The 17,621-nt window shown below is 40.5% G+C and overlaps 1 protein-coding gene across 1 annotated transcript; it reads left to right on the top strand.

The window, feature by feature from the left end:
* The first annotated feature begins 408 nt into the window (after positions 1-408).
* On the top strand, positions 409-16,206 carry LOC100697339 (homeobox protein Dlx3b-like). The gene is made up of 3 exons (XM_005468581.4): positions 409-1,388; positions 3,783-3,967; positions 6,133-16,206. Exons 1-3 carry the CDS (start codon positions 1,037-1,039, stop codon positions 6,577-6,579), a joined length of 984 nt encoding a protein of 327 aa, XP_005468638.1. The 5' UTR covers positions 409-1,036; the 3' UTR covers positions 6,580-16,206.
* Positions 16,207-17,621: the final 1,415 nt, after the last annotated feature.

The raw sequence follows: 17,621 nt of genomic DNA, 5'->3' as shown, positions 1-17,621 counted from the left end.
ATCGTGCGATTATTGATTAGAGGTAAGAACAGTTCTATTGCATCAGGCCGGTTGTCCGACTGGTTAATGAAAGCGGTTTCATTAAAAAACCCTGTAGTGTCAACAGCGACGCCTGGTGGTGAGATTGTGTTATTAGATCAAAGAGCCTGTGAGGGAGATGGAAATTTGCGTATGCAAAAAGCCAAATTAGTATTCAGTTTGTAACAAACTCCCTCTGTTACTGCAAACTATAGCACTTTATACTGTTTCTCTTCCAACTGAGGTACTGCAAGGAAGCTTTACTTCACCATTATCCTCCTGTATTGTCTCTCGGGAATGTCACATGCACTCAAAATTTATAATAGGTTTATTGATGGCCGTTTCTCTCCCCCCAACCCAGGCAGAGCAGAAGCCCGGGGGCCCACGTCGACACATGTAAAAGAAGAAGACGCCAAGCCTTGATTAACTGTAAATAACTTCCAACGTGTTCTTAAACAGCACCTGGCTCTATTTGCATTTAAATGGGAGGCAGCACTTTTACGTTAATGCGTTAACACTCCTTATCACAACACCATTACGCATAGTTTGATTAGTAGCTACATATTTTCTGCTCTGCTCACGGTCCTCTATGCTAACTCTTGAATATATTTCGAGGTAGATAAAATAAAGACTTCTGAGTAAGTCCTGCCAGCTGTTTACGCGCTCTGGTGAAGGCCCTAGGAGAGGCTTACTGGAGGTTTATGTGGGGAAAAGAAGGGAGCCAGACAGGCGACAGCGCTGTCTTGGCCTCAGGGCAGAGGCAGGGAACGAGCAGGCGAGCCAATGAGAAGGAGACATCCACTCCTCTCTGTCCTGCCCGGCTTGGCTCAGTTCGGCGCGCCCTGTAATTAGGAGCTCTAGTTGGGTTGGGCGCCGCCACGGTGGACAGCCTGGCTGCTGCGTCAAGGGAGTTTGGGAACGCAAGCTTCAGACTGTGTGAGGAGTTTCTAAACAGTCCTGCTTCGGAGCTCAGAGCAAACCCGATCGGAGACGACAACAGCGAGATAAACGCCTGAAAATGAACGGGCAGTCCTCACCTGTCTTCGAGGAGAAGAAGCCCTCCATCCCCGTGGCCGGTGGCTCCATCTCGGCTTCCAAGGATTCCCCGACCATGCCGGAGTCCTCCTCCACAGATATGGGCTTCTATAGCGGCCAGAGCGCGCTCCACGGCTCGCAGGATTTCTACCCGGCACAGCAGCCGTACTCCGCTCAGCACATGAACCCGTACGCATACCACCACTACAGCCTGAACGGGATGGGTCCCGGCGGTGCCTACCCCGTTGGGAAGGCAGAGTACCCTTACCCCCATGCAGCGTACAGGGAGCACGGAGCATTCAACAGAGAGGTTCAGCCAAGTCTGCAGGACAGCGGTAAGTTCACCCGTAACGGAAAGTTTTAAAAAAATATGAGCCCAAATGAGAGAAAAAATAAATAAATATCCAAACGCCTCCTCTGTGATAAGCACTGTTGCGTAAGCTGCTCTCCATCTTTGTCAAAGCCGCACTGACCACCTGAGGCTGATGTATGGCAAGAGCTCATGTCTAGCCACATGAACCCAATAATTGCGCATGAGTTTTACGCACGAGAAAAAAATGAAGTTATTTTTGTTTTTCATTTTTCCACTGCGTCCAACTCTCCACACATCACATTTCGTAGAGATTTGGAAGCTTTCAACGGATTCTCAAATAACTTTCTATTGTTCATCACGAGAAAATGATTAAGCAGGAGCAAAATCCCACAGACAATGGTGCTGGGCACAGGGGAGAGGCGCTGGCTATCACTTTGTTTAGAAATAACCTTGTGACAGTCTCTGCGTAAAGAAAGAAAGAAGACTCACAAAGATATTGTGAAAAGTAACTGTTCTTCAACTCTAAAAGTAATTTTTTCTACAAAGTAAAAAACAAAACAACCATGTTCATATGCAGCTGATGGAGTGCTACAGTTGGTGTTACCTTGTTTTAAAAGTCCCAAACGCTTTAAAAAAGGAAAGACAAATCTATAAAAAATCTAAGCTTTAACGTCAATAAACATATCAATGAGAAGCTTGTCTGGGACATCATAAACAATTAAGGCATCAGTTTAGTTTCTATGAAGCAGGATGACGTGTTGGGTAAATATTCCTCGAAGAAACCGGGATCATCACCGGTGAGCTTCAGTCACTGCGAACAGAGCCTCGGTGCAAAACGCTCCTGTTTATAATCACTGCTTTGAACCTGATTCAGATCGTATTTTGATAGGGAAATGGCGAGCAGGCCGAAGGCCTTTGGATAGGAGCCACGTTCCAGGTCTAATCAGTGACTTTTCAACCTCACCGGTATCAGCAGCGAACGACTCATTTGTTAACACGCAACCGGTTCACTGTGGGCTCAACGTGCTGATCCCGTGTCGGTATTACAGCACAGCAACGTCAACATTTTCAACAACAACCATAAAGCGGGTTCTCTGTAACTTCCCTTTGAGTGCAAAAAGAAAAAAAACAAAGATTTCTCTTTGGGCTCCTTTTTAGAGCTTGGAAGGTGTGCCGGCGCTAACTACAGGGGAAAAAACAAGCTTGACAGACTGGTGTACTGTTTTTGGCATTCCAGTTGGGAGTTGACTCCTGGAAACGGCCCCGGGGGACTTTGGCCCACAGCCACGTACATCAGGTGTCACGACTTGTCAGTCAGCCTTGGCCTTTGAATCATTCAATGTGCATGGTTCCTTATCACGCAAAGCCTGTCGCCACGCCCAGACAAATAAATAAACAAACAAAGGTGCAAATATGTAAACCCTATCATACGTAACCGAACGATTAATGAATTTGAACATACCCCAGAAATGTAGACCTTTTTTTTAAAGTATAAACTGGTTCTTTAAATACATTTTATTCTCCGTTTATAAATCCTTTAAATTCTCTTTATAAAGTACTGAGTCTAGCACAGGACTTTTTAAACGACCACAGTGTGTGGGTTTAATATAGAATATAAAAGTTTAGTATAGAATAACTCCCACTTTGGCTACAAAACCTGCAAGAAAAACACTGGAGTGGAATGTAATGAGTCTCTTTTGGAACTCGTACACGTGAAAAGCAATTTCAAAATGATGTTTGTAAGCCTATTATAATTAAAATAGCTTGTAAAAAAACTGCCAATATAGACTGCTTTGTAAATAGATGACTTTCAGATTAAGGCATGTATGCAGTGCTTTACTATTGTTAAAAAGCTGCTTTATTCAATGCATTTGTACAAATCACACACACTGATGATGCAATGGGGATTTAGCATTCATTATTACTACTCACTTGCCGAACACTGTAGACCGGAGGAGCCGAAGATCAATTTGCTGACTTTCTTATTACTAAAGAACTCACACCATGTCCTGGGCCAGAGCCGCCCAATGTGTTCTTCAAATACAAACAACGAGGGGTTGTATATATAAAGAAAGACCCCAAAAAAAGGATACAAGAATAACAACAGGACAAATGAGCGGCGATGTATACAGTCAGGCCTCCAGGCTACATGAAAAGCACCTATAAATCTCTGTCTCCCTCCCCAGCTGTGGGAGACACTCAGACCAAAATTATAAGCTCAGAGTGCTGGCGGAATTTCTTTGAAATTTCGGGGTTTGCAGTGGCTCTGGCTATTTTTGTGCTACAAGTTCTCTGCACCAACTGCCCTGTAGTAAAACAATGCAAGTTTAGTTCATTGTATGAGAAAAGTAGGTGTAAAAATGAAATACGTCAGTTAAAATATTGCAGAATTTTTACTTCTTTTTTTCTCCTGCAGTGAAAGAAGAACCAGACATGGAAGTTAGGCTGGTCAACGGGAAGCCAAAGAAGGTACGCAAGCCCCGGACCATCTACTCCAGCTACCAGCTGGCAGTTCTGCAGAGGAGATTCCAGACAGCCCAGTATCTGGCCCTGCCAGAGCGGGCCGAGCTGGCCGCACAGCTGGGCCTCACACAGACGCAGGTGAGACTTTATGGGTGATAACTTTGCAGTTCAGGCATGACTTGCAGAATTTAAAAGCATCAGAAGTACCGGCTGAAGTGGAAGCACTGAAAGGATGTGAAGTGTCCTGTGAAATGGATGCACTGATAGTATTTCACATTCAAATTTGGCTTCCTGAGGTCATTTTATATGTAAGCCAGGAGCTAAAATGAAAAGGCCCTAAAGCAGTGGAACTGTCAGCAGAGACGTGAGAGATGAAAGCAGCTGAATGGACAGCGGAGGTGTAAACGATCAAAGACGCTGGCTTTTTAGCAGCGATGTCAACTGAACTGCAAAGATCCACAGCGTTTAATGTGGAGATGCAGAAGCAGCACAGAAAGCTGAGGTGTTTGAGGTGTACTCTAACGTTTCAGAGGTTTCAAAACTTGAAGATAAAGATGCTACAATATATAAAATTTACAAAAAACAGAACTGGGATTACCCCAAAATAAAATGTGAAATGCATAAAAAATCATGCATTAAAAAACCCAGATGAAAATAGAGGAGAACACATATACACCACACTGAATGTCTGACCTCAACTGCAGCAAGTGCTGCAAGTTGTTGCAGTGTGTCAGTCTGGTTTTTGCTGTCGTAATCTCCGTGCCCTGATGATTTACTACCAGACGAATTATCTGTGCTTGAGTGATAAAAGACAAAACTTGAGGTGTGGGTTGTTTTATCACAGCTGTTGTAAATCATTGCTCTGCGTTATGCTCGGGTAACATTCCCAAGCTTTAAGCAAACACAGACATGAGCGCAGTCCCCTTCAGCTTGAAAAAGCATGAAATATGATTTGAAGCATTCACTGACAAATAAAAGAATAATAGGCTTAATAATCTCTTTAAAGTCCACATAAAACAAGAATTAATATGCCTCATTCTTTTTTAAACCTTATTTATTGTTTAAAAACTAGCTGTATCAAGGTTTATTTGGTAACAGCGGTTTAATGGGTGCATTTGAGAAATGACTTCAAGATGAAATTAAGGCAATGATACAGCCAGTGGGTTTTCAAAAAAATTATATAAAGCTGTATTTCTTTAAAATATCGGCTAATGAAATATGACAGATATTACAATAGACTTGGAATACTTTTTCTTGGCCACATAATGGATATAACTCAGTTTTTGCCTTCTCAGTAGCTAAATGCTACATAGCGTTTACTAGCTAGTTGCTAAACTTATCTGTAAGTCATTTAATTAAGACAAATTGCATGAAATTAGATTATTTAAGCTTTTTACTGCATGTTTTGGCTAGAAAGCATGAGAAAAAAATCACATTTACACATTCTACTTAATTGGCAAAACTGTGCTAAAAAGAAAGAAGAAAATAGGTACATTAAAAACTATGGCGCTAAGCTAACCAGGTGCTGGCTTTAGCTATAGCGTTAGCATAGAAAGTTGAGAGTAAAATAAGTTCACCTTCAAACTCTCCCTTTTCTGCTTGTGGCTTAGATTAACACTGTAATGCACCCATATCTCTGACTAATCTTACCAGTCAGTTTTTATTATGTGTAACATAGGCGGCTGGTTTTGACAAATATGAATAGAATTTTCTCATGTGAGTTTTCCACCATGTTGGAAACCGGACATGGAGAAAAAATGTGTATTCCACAACTAGTTGTAGAGTGGTTAATGGAGGCTGGTGGCTGTCGCAAGGTGTATGCACTTAAAACCACCTTGTGATTGCTTTGGTCATGAGCAGATTGCCACAGTCATCTGTAGTTCTTGTGGAAGATGCTAACTTAGTTGTCTGCAAACACTCACTGCTAGTCGGGTGGAAATAAAAGTTTCACCTTCAGAATAAAAGTTGAACCCTCCCGCTACAGCAAACGTGTTTAAAAAGCCACAAAAACTGCTACTGAGGCAACTTCAATAGCTCTGTTTCTGTCGTAGTTATTTTGATGCTTTTTTAAAAAGCATAAAATAGATGATTTTGAATGTGAAGGTAAAAAAAAATCCAAATCAAGGCACCACCTTTATGGTATCAATCCTAGTGAAATTCCAAACAAGAAGCGAAATAAGGATATTTTACTATTTCAGACTTTATAGTTACAAACTATGTAGTTACAATATGTCACACACAAGTGGCCAAAAACCAAATCATAATATTTAAGTTGCTTCAAAATTTTATGTTCTTCCTTTCAGGTCAAAATCTGGTTCCAGAACCGTCGCTCAAAGTTTAAGAAGCTCTACAAGAACGGGGAGTTTCCACTCGGTGATATTCCTCTTGAACACAGTCCAGACGCCAGCGATTCCATGGCCTGCAACTCTCCTCCATCCCCAGCTGTGTGGGAAAACAACAACAGCAGCAACGGTAACAATAACAGCAGCAACCACAGCAGCGGGAGCAGCAACAACCCAAACGTCAGCAACGGTAGCATCAAAAATAGTGCAATGCTGGATCCTACCAGTAGGGGGCAGGTTCCCTATCAGCCTCCGGTGGATTCTTCACCCGCCTATATGGGGGAGTACACACACCAGAACTGGTACCAACAGCAGGGTGCACACTTAGGTCTCTCACAGTCAGGCCAAGTGCACCACGCGCCACCAACTGCTCCGTCGGCCACACAGAGCATGGGAGCCGTCTACTGATGTAGAAAAATGGACAACATTTCGACTGGAGTCCCGGGCTTCACCTGGGGCTTTTTTTTTGGATGATTCTGAGCTGTGCTGTGTGCAGAAACACCTGACAGTGATCATCAAATACAAGTCATAACTGCAAAAAGCCAAAACACATGTTGTCACACAGGCTGCAAATGTGGATTGAAAACAAGTGTCGGCCTCATTTACCCTCCACCACTCACAAGGTGAACTCACAACACTGTGGGAGACCGGGGTGATTAGAGTGGGTTTTTTAGTGCAGAGATATTTGATATCACTGATAACAGTTCATGTTTTGTTTATAAATATTTGAATTATGAATATATTTATGCAGAAAAATATAGAAATGCTCAGTATTTCCCTCACACGTTTCTTCTTTCTGTAAGGGGCCAGAGTTAGACAGACTTAAACTGCACTCCTCCACTAAAACTGGTAATACTACTGAAAGTCGCCCATCAAAAGAAAGCCTGCCACGCTATTTCAGCGCAGGGCTTGGAATTTATATAAATAAGAATATGACAGCTTGATGACCATCACACCCATAACATATTAACACAAGAGCCTAACCAGAGGAGAAAAATTACCAGCATGTAATTTCACATTTGCTGGAATGAAACTTGTTTTCCTCTGTGGAACAACAAAGCGGACTTAGCAACACAAGCAAACAGGTGGTTTTGGTTTGTGTGGAAGTGAAGAGAAAAGCTTGTGCTCTCAGTTTAGAGGTTTGGCTTAGACTAAAAGTGATTCCCCCCCCTTCAGATAGTGCCACACTTCTTGTTCCAGTATTTACACTAAGGGTTAGGCAGGTTAACCAGCTGCTGGTTGTAGCTACAAAGTTAGCATTTGAACATGAGTATAAGCAGTGTAATAAACTCATCCCTGGGGCTAGTGGCTAAAAGCCAGAATAGCTGCTTCTAGCCAATTACGCCAGAACCTTTATGCCTTTTGTCCTTTGATAGTTGCGCTATCATATAGCCACTGTAAGACATTATATAGTTAGTTAGAAACAAAGCTAAACGAGCTGAAAAATGTTTTAAAAACACTTAAAGATGCTCTTTTAAAAAGCATCTCGTATTCAGTTCGCCCCATAATTCCAGTGCATGGCATGATGCACTCCGCCATATTGGATGTGAAATCTATATAATCCCCATCTGGCAGTCAACAGGTGAAATTGGTCACAAATGGGGCGCTGCATCAAAAACCACTTGTAATTGCTCCGATCACTAGCAGAGTGCCGCAACTGCCTGTAGTTTGCATAGGAGACGTGGACTTCTTTGCAAATCATCCATGGGATAAAAGATGGTGTAGCTACTGTGATGCTACCTGTTGGTTTCTGAACTGCCTCACTAGGCTTCAGCCTTGAGGTGAATGTTTCTGCCGTTGCCGTCTTGGCGGCAAGAAACTGAATGTGAGAAGAAGGGGTTAGCGAGGGGAAAATACCAGGGTTAATCCTCAGTTTTGAAACATGGTATGATGAAACAGGATTTTGTTTTTTCCAAAATAGCTCTTAACTCAGGATGACCCAAACTAAGTGACTCAGACAATGAACTCAGCAGGAAATTGTTTACAGAGGCTAAGTTAGAAAACGTTTTTGGAACAACAGCTATCACCATCTAGTGGCCTAGATAGGATTAAGGTACATCTGCACTGGCTTTATTTTTCTGACCCGCAAGCTATGTCAACTTTCTTTTGCTATTTGTGCACATACTCTTTACTTGATAACTACTTTCCAAGTCAACTACTTGACAAGTAGTTATCAAACCTTAAAAAAGGGTGATACAATCCACAAATGGAGAATATTTAGCTTCACAGTAAAGGCTATGTCAGTACTGCAGCCATCACATTTGAAAAGGCAGTTTTCACTATGAAGGCAAATGTTCTCTACTTTGGTGGTTTGCATCACCCCTTTTCAGTTTTCCTTACTGCTAAACTAGTAGTTAGTGAGTGTTTGCTGAGAAGTCGTCCAAACAAACTATGGGCGAACATGCTAATCTGCTAACAATCAATGCAATTACAAGGAGGCGTTTTGTGCTGCACCATATACTTCTTTGCGATCAATTTCACCTTAGGCGTGCCAGCAACCATTTGCCAGCTGGTGGAGGGTGGTTACCAGGGGGTCAGTAACCAGTCTCTTGGGGTCTGGGGCCTTAAGCTTTATTTAGATTTTTGCATTCATTCTATAGAAAGTCTGTGATCTAGCCTACGCATTTATAACTGTGTGTAGTGAGCCTTTGTTGCTCTGGAGTACCACTGCCAAAACGTTATTTGGAAGTAGAGTTTCTCTCCTCAAGTTGATCCATTTTATTTCAGAACTGTCTCTTCGACAGAAGAGAAAGTAGCTGGAAGCACAGAGGAGGAATCGGTGATACTGCTCTTAAGTGTCAGTGCAGGTGGTGCTGATCCGAAACATAGTTGTATTTATAAGGAAGTACACATCCGATTATGGCGTAAGCTGCGGTGTGGGGTTTCAAAAAGTTTATAAGAACATATAAGTAGAACTAATCTAAGTTAAGCTAGGCTAAGCTAACTAGCTGCTAACTGTTTCTACACAGTGAACACATATACTTGAGCGGAGTTCGACTCCTCTGCTAGAATCGTCCACTCCTGGTCACAGAATATGTGTTGCATATCCAAAGACAGACATATTATTCAGTTAATCTGTTTTTAATAATAAATGCCTCCAACAGGGATTTGGTGCACAGCTACAAAAAGTTGAAGGGCAGCTGAGCCTGAGCCAAGCTGTAAAAATGCTAATGCTTAAAATGCAACCTAAAAGTGCCATAATTCACCACATTGTAGTGTAAATTCCCACATCTTTTAAACATCATGCCCAGACTTTCTTTGAATCTTAAACCGAGATAACCCTGATTATATCACTTTAGTTATTTCCTCACACTTTTAAAGCCTTTCGGTCTTTTTGCTAGCTCAGTAGTACTTTTTTTTGATTTTAAAAAACAAAGCAAAACAAAAACCCCTGTCCTTTCACTTCCTAGCAAGTTGGTGCTAAAACATTTTAAAAACAAGTTGTTTATAATCTTTCAACAAGTGTGCTGTGCTCAGGTTTTTTATTTATAGTGTCAAGTATAGATATGAAGTAGCACAACAGTTTGTGCCTTTGGAGCTTTTTTTTCCTGTAAAGTTGAAAAAGCAAAGCAAAAATAAAATGTACTATTTTGTGTATTTCAATCAGCTGCTGGTGTTTTCATTTCTACCCGTGTTTACGCGTGAATACACCAAACACACAAAGGCATTGTGCTGACGGTGCGCTCTTGGTGTGCCTCTCGGAGTGAGTCAGACAGCAGATACAGGTTGCGCCCATCTATATATTTTACACACACAAACATGCAGGGTGCGTGTAAAGGAGGCTGTGGGAGGTGACAGCGCAGCAGACACTCTGGAGTCTCTGGATGCTAATAACACACCGCTGACACTGAGAGAGACGGGTGTACGCCGCTTTCATGCGGCACACACTTGAAAAGGGGAGGAGAAATGTTTGTGTAGCAGTGTTAGTGTGTGTGTGTGTGTCTGTTACAAACAAGCTACAGTTAACCAACCAAACCCATGGCTTCGCCAACAAAAAGAGGGTGTGACAAGGAAGAAGAACATAGACTTGCATGCTTTCAAACAATGTTACTAGGTAGAGTGAAAATATTACATTGTGTCCTTGTCTGAAACCATGACATTTAAAGGAATGCTCTGCATTGTTAGATGAGATAATTGCATGTACCACAAATCTTGGCATACGTTGACTTAAAGTAAGTTATGCAGAGCAATTTAACCTCCCACGAAATAAAGCAATCTTCCTCCATCGTTCAACACCATTAATTAAAATGCATTTCTTGATTTTATGATGCCTGTCTTGCCTTCTGTTGTGCTCAGCATTGGTATCTTCATATTTCTGCACTCCTTCCTGGTTACCGAAAGCTTAGATTTTATTACTTCTAAAGTCACATTGAGGAAAATGTTAGAACTATAGTCTAAAATAGCTCAGTACACATAAAGCCTCAACATATACATCAGGAGCAACTGTGACTACATATTTTCCTCTGGGATTAATAAAGTATTCTGACTCTGGTTTATCACTAGCACAAAGTGCATTCATCTGCATACAGGCCAATCTAACCAAATACAAAAAGTGCTAACTGAAGTAACACACTTAATATATCTGTGGTCTTACAGTTTTGTGTGTGTGTATGTGCTTTTAAGTATGGAAGCCCGTTTCTGCCACAAAAAAAAGTATCCATAACTCGAAATTTTGAGTTAGCTCTGCCAATCAGTAATCTACGTAAATGACGTCATTTTCTTGTTACCTGGATGGCGCAGAGGAATTCACACTCAAAACCAGATCGCAACAAATTGGCGCTATCGAGAGTACGTGGCTGATAGTAACACCATGTGATTCAGCTAATAACACAAGGATTTCATCATTTGTGAAGCCACACTGAAAATACTCAGCAATTTGTGCATTCGTGACTGGCTGTGATACTGGTAGCTTAGCTGTAGTATTTGTAGCTGAGGGCTTCAGCTTCCGGGTAACAAGGAAATGATCTCATTCACTTAGATTACTGATTTGCAGCGCTAACTCGAAATTTCAAGTTACTTTTCTCGAAATTTCGAGTTATGGACACTTTTTTTTTTGTGTGTGTGGCAGAAACGCTCTTCCATAATTATGCCATGTTTAACACATCCCAACAAATATGTTGTACGTCCCTGCTATGTGGACGCTAATCCTGGATACCAAGTCACAGGCTCATGTTAGCAGTTTCTGGTTATTCTCAACGCTCAACAACCGCTAATCTGCCCTTCTGTACTTGCTGTTTGTTCTCTAATGTGAACCATTCAAATTCTCATGCATTTTATCACATCTTCATGTAAACATATAACAAATGACACCTGAATTGCTGTAAAGTAACACTGAAAGCTCAAAAACTTGGATCAGGCATTCCTTTGGCCAATAACGTTTGTTTTCAAGATTTTATTGAAGAAATCTCATACCTTGCTAAGGCAGAGGAAAATGTGAGAACTATACTTAGATGTCTACATTTGCTTGACATGTTCCCCTGAATCCATAAGTGTGCAGGGTGTGGACCCTAAACCATAGATCCACTAAAACACCTTCCATGTTTGCTGAGGTTCTTACCTTCCTGTGCTGAGCCCTCAGCTTCCAGGTGTCAGGTAGGAATGTACCTGAACATCACAGGGAGACAGACAGTAAAGGCAAACAGAGACTTGTATAAACCTGTGACTGGTACTCCATTGTGGGTTTTTGCCTGACAGATTATAGTTTTAACAAATAATCTTCAGCTTATATTCATGCAACCAAAGACAACCATGCCAAGTTACAACTCTTTTATGTCATGACTGAATCCTCTGAGTTTTACAAGCACGTTCACTCACTTGGCGAAAATGAACATCTTATTATATCAATGTGAAAAAGTTGCACAGTGTGTTTGGAGGGTTAGCCGAGGTGGCAGTTAGAAAATTCTTGAACATTTGCAGGTGGGCTGAAAAGGTGAGAAGAGGTGATGACATAAGCCAATGCAAGCCAAGTTGAAAAAATCAGCGGCGGAAGAAAGGTTTATGACAGCTTCTTGACAGACTGGAAGCTGACATTACTTTTCTTTCCCTGCCTCGAGGTATAATTTGTGCGCCGACCTTGGACGAATATGTGGTTTTGAAATCTGATACTAAAACCACCACCTTTATTCTATCTGTGTCAATTTTGAGATATTGCCTTTTATGTTATGACAATAATCAAACACACAACAAACCAAATAATAACAGATAATGCAGAGAATTTCTGATATTGATATTGCTTGATATTGTAAGGCAAAGACCCTACAATAGTGCAAACAAACAGAACTGCAGCACACAGCAAGAAGGCCCTCTGTTTGAAAATGCCAGCCAGCTGGAGTATACATGTTCTTTGTGCCAACCTGGGTTCCAACAGGTTTTTCCCGCCACATTGCAAAGACATTATTAGTGTTGTTAATGATTAATAATTAAATGCAACTGTCAGAGTGTGGTTGCCTCTTTGTGCTAGCATTCTGATGCACTTGTGTGAAATTCCTTGAAATAGGATAGGCTGGCTTCCTCATGCGCCCACACAACTATAAGTTTTGGAATTTCGATATGGGCCAATGTATTTGGAAGAAAAAAATAAGTTCTATAAAAATAGGAAACCAATATGGTTTCCTATTTTTCTTGACCAAAGAATACTGGATTTAGGCAAAAATAAAATGTGTACACTGTATGAGGGTTTGCCATTGCTTTATCCAAGCCAGCCTTGTTCCAGTGTTTGTCACGCAAACAAAAGCATATTTGTATTTGGTGTTGATGTACCATTGCTTCTTGGCAGTAAAGCTTATACCGTTGGAAAACCTGTTAATTAACGCTTACTTGCAACCACATTTGTACCAAAAATGTGTTTGTGGGTTGAGCAGCAGAATTGATTAAATGGGTTGTGGGTTACCAGACAGGTTATTCTGCTACTGACTTGTTTGTTTTTTGCTTACTGGATTAGATCATTTAAGTCTGATGAAACAAGACATACTGAGAGTTTAACAATTAAAAAAACAGGGAGCTCAGCATGTGGAAGAATCATACACAACAGCCTGATACCGCCTCATCATGCTGGTCACCAGCTTGGTCACATTTTAAAATATGGGATGTTATCTGACAACAATGTGCGACCAAGCTGGTGACCACCAAGAGGAGGTGGTTGTGTTAGTAACTCTGGCATGAACAGCTGTTCAGGTTGAGGGAGCAAGCATTATTATCTTGGAGATCAGAGTTTGGTTGCAGGCTGTGTTAATATGTTCATTGCCACTGGTTGCAGAATTTCATCTTAATATCTCTGTGCATTGATAATAACATTAATAAGAAGTCTGTCTTTCTAATGAAGGAGATGCTCTGCCACACCATCATGTAGCCTCCACCAAAAGCTGTTACCCTATTGGTGCTCCAATCTCATAGTGTTCTCCACATCTTCTGCACTGAGAACTGCCTTAGGTTGAATCTGACCTCATCACTGAACATGAAGTTCTTCCACATGTTTAGGTTCCAGTGCACATGTTGCCAACCCCAGCACAAATTGGCCTAATGGTGAAGGGCAGTCATGACAGGCCTGCTGGCAGCCCCATGAGACCAGGGATTTGCTGTGTGCATCCTGTTCAAGATTGTCTGGATAAAGGCCACATAGTCCTGTAAACCTTGACTCCAAATCTGTAGAAGACTGCCTACAATCCCTAAATGCTGACAGGGAGAGGAAACGGTCTTCTTGTGGTGTCATCACCTGGGAATCTTAACTTTGGAGCCTGTCTTTGAAATCTGATTATATTAAACTTGGCCTTCAATTTGGTGATGGTACTAGGGCTCACTCTAAAGAATGCTGTTATTAGTTTTGTGGAACAGCAGCTTCAAGTCAACCTGTGGGATGTTTCCTACTCCCTATGGTGCGCTTTGAGCAGACACAAGTTCAAACCAAGAGTCAGAATAAGCTGTTTGGTCCAAGTTTTTCTTTGGCACAGCCCACACACTCAACTCTGCTACTTAACCCACAAATGCATTTTCCTTGTAAATGTGGCACCATTTAAGGGGAAATAAATAGGCATTCCAATAGTATAAGAATTATTGCTATGAAGCATTGTTACAACAAAGATATATCAACCAAACAGAATGTCCTTCGTTTTTGTGCTGTGTTATTTTTGGGATTTTTTTGTATAACTTCAGAGCTATGCACTTCACCAGTGACATCGGAAAAAAAAGGATTCTTAGCTCCAAGTAATGCATATCTGTTGCTTATATCTCATAAATGTCATTATTATTTTCATTTATTATGTTTCTGTAATGAATATGCACTTAGAATTCAAAGAATAGAAATGGCTAGTGCAGGGTTTTACATTGGTTTATTGTGCATTCACCTATTTGTAATTGCTCCAAAAGTGAAAAGGTAATTATCATAAACAAACCCCTATGCACCAAACATTTTAGTGGTAACTGTTACTTCACGGATGTTCAATGTGATAGAAAGAGAATTTTTGACTCTATTGTGCTTGGGAGTTCCTGTCACTGTCTAAGCTAGTTTTGCTATTGTCTGACCATATTGTTGTAGCTATTCTGTAGTGTTTGCATTTCAATTAGCCATTGAAAGGTTTACAGTGCTTAGAACTTAATTTCATCAGTGTGAAAAGTCAGTTAATATGTCAGCTAAAATATATAAGTTAAAAAGATTTATTTAGTTCATGTTACAGTACTTTGAATCAGAAGAGAAGTCTAACAGTTTAAACACTGTGGTCCTGAGACCAAGTGTATTCATGAATAGAAAGGCCTCGGTCATACTCCACTGCAGACATAGAAATGAACCCAACCCGAAAACTGAGCAGTCATTCCTGTCAAACTTCTTCAAACTCTGCATGCTTGGTTCTTTGTCAGGTAAATTCTCTGCAGACAAGCCAACACGATCACAAAAAACAGGCAGGCATGTGGATGTCCACATCACGCTCGCTAGCAAGTGATGAAAGTAATGTCACTCAGATCCAAGTTGACCCCAGCAGACGCAGAAAGTATCATCCCAAATAGAATGTAGATTTGGTAGCACTGACTGTAACTGAAAGTGAGCACAGATGAGTGAAGTCGGGAGCTGTGTCTTCTCTTTATTTTTTTCCCACTATTTTCTTGTTTCTATTATGTCACTGTTTAAGGGCACAGCACATTAAACAATTACATTTCCCATCTTTCCCCAAACTTCCAACCTATCTACATAATGTATCCTGCACTGTAAATGCATTGTTCTTATGTAACTGATTTTAGTCTCTGTAACTCTGTTATTTTATCTGTACTTTTTGCCACATCCTGAGCACTATAGTAAGTAAAGTTCTGTGGTACAGTGAATGGTTACCGTCAGAGCTTGATTTAGCAGAATTTGTGGTCATTATTTCATTATTTCAGTAATTTTATATTTAGAAATGTAATCCACTAAAAAATATTTTTTTTAGTTGACACTACATTTTTGATACAGGAAATGTAGGAGATGATTTAAACCCCTGGATGACGCGACTGTCTGATATCAGTCGATATGATTGTGCATCAGTGTCAGGCTTATGCATAGTGCATTACAGAAACCTTGAGATGTGCATACACTCACATGAAGCCACATTCCCATACACTTGGGCAAAAACAGCCAAAGTTCTGCAGTATCTCAGTTGCACTTAAAATCTAAGCATACATGTGTTTCTGCACTGCATGGGTCAACTTTAACAAGCAAATAAAAAGTGACCCCTGCTGCTTATGACTTGTTTTAATTAATGTGTGTTTTTCTCATCTTGCTTCCTCAATATGTCTCATTCATGAATCCCCCTCTTTATTTGCTTTCTACTCTCTAAGGGGTCACATGCTGTCATCTGCCCAGTAGCAAGTTGTGAAGGACTTAGTTTTATAGGTTTTACTTTTTCGTCCTCACGCAAGAAGGAAAATTTCCTTCCTTTATTTCCTATTCATCCTGCACGTGCCTGATGTCTTCTTATACCATAATGTACTGTGGAATACCATGTTGTGAATGTATATGAACATTTGGATGGGAAATTTCTTAAATATAAATAAAAGTTGATGATAAAAACACTTGATAACAAGTCCAGATAATAAGTAAGTTGCTAGATATGTGACTGCCTTGTTAGGCTTTTAGCATCCAGCTAGGAAGTAGCAGTTTATCTAACTTGCTGTTGACCCATCTGCTTATTTATGATTCACTTTGTTACAATATTTTGTAGCCACACAAATGGCTGGTGCTAGTCATTAGCTAGGTGAGTCACATATCCATTAGTAGATTTCTTGAGTTCCAACATTTAAGCTTGTGAGAGGACAAGCATACTGAGAATTTATGTGCTGATTGTTTTCTGTTCACTCACTCTAAGGTTGTGCTTTACAAGTATTTGCATTCTATATTTGTATGGTTAGGTTGCATCAAAGTCCACAATATACGTGGAAAAATTAACTCTCTTAAGTATATTAGTAATCTGCCAGTTAGCTTTAATTATTCATGCCAGAATTATAAATCATTCTAGCTCACCTAACCTGATCTTAACCATAACTCAGAGTATACAAAGTATATATCTTTTTTCATCTTTAAAAATTTGTCCTCCCAGGTCTTGGCAATCAGAGGACAGAAAATAATTATTCTAAATAACATCAAAAATATCAGAGGCTCCTCACGTTTCCCCCCAAAACATACTTTCTGCTTGGCTTCTAAACAGAGTGTAAAGGTACAGAAGGGGATTAGGGCCACTGGGGGAAAAAACACATTAATGCAGGAGGTGTCTTTTGGTGTGTTTTTTTTTAAAATCAAGAATTCCAAGATAAAAGAAAAAGCTTTTTTCTTTTTCCAGTGCCCCTAATCCCCTTCTGTATAAATGTCTTTACACACCAGACGCCTGAAATCTGTGCAACTATTTTCTGCATTAAATTTTTTTTTCAGACTCATTTGTTCTTACTGTTTCATTTCACTGGATGATTTTGCAGCATAATTTTTTTTAACCAAGTTCAATTTTCCATTTTTTGAGGTTCCAAATGAACCGATTTGACCAGTCAGACAACTGCAGTTGGCAACAAGTGCATTTGTAGCTCAACACATCCTCCAGTACTGAATATACAATGAAATGGAAATAATAAGATACACAGACACACAGCTAGATGCTGCTTTGGGTCTGCCTCCTCAGGTGTGGTCCAGACTCTGCCAACAAGAGCTCAAACTGCCTCACTGACATCCTGAAATATGTATGAAATCGATCCTGATACAACTTCAACTTCTGGATCAAACCATGAACTTCCCCCTGCGTGTTCAGTTTAATGCCAGTTTGCATGTATTTATTGTGGGTATTTTTCAGTTTTCTAAATGAGCAAGGAGGAAACAAAGAATGTCTTTAGGTGTTCCTCCTCCCTTTCCCCCCTGAAGAGTGTATTGAGTTTATGTTGGTCTGGACCTGTGTGAGATTAAAGGATTGTTACCATCCTCAGCCCTCCTTTCCTTATAAATGTGA

Source organism: Oreochromis niloticus, linkage group LG4 (genome assembly GCF_001858045.2).
Source record: "Oreochromis niloticus isolate F11D_XX linkage group LG4, O_niloticus_UMD_NMBU, whole genome shotgun sequence".
NCBI classification, from domain to species: Eukaryota; Metazoa; Chordata; class Actinopteri; order Cichliformes; family Cichlidae; genus Oreochromis; species Oreochromis niloticus.
Note: the sequence above shows the minus strand (reverse complement) of the source record. Positions and strands in the feature narration are given on the sequence as shown.

What these genes read in the sequence shown, in the direction of transcription:
- LOC100697339 (XM_005468581.4), top strand. Translation starts at nt 1,037, where the DNA reads ATGAACGGGCAGTCCTCACCTGTCTTCGAGGAGAAGAAGCCCTCCATC. An exon ending in GCCAAGTCTGCAGGACAGCG is followed by an intron (nt 1,389 to 3,782) that starts GTAAGTTCACCC and finishes TTTCTCCTGCAG; the next exon opens with TGAAAGAAGAACCAGACATG. An exon ending in TGGGCCTCACACAGACGCAG is followed by an intron (nt 3,968 to 6,132) that starts GTGAGACTTTAT and finishes TCTTCCTTTCAG; the next exon opens with GTCAAAATCTGGTTCCAGAA.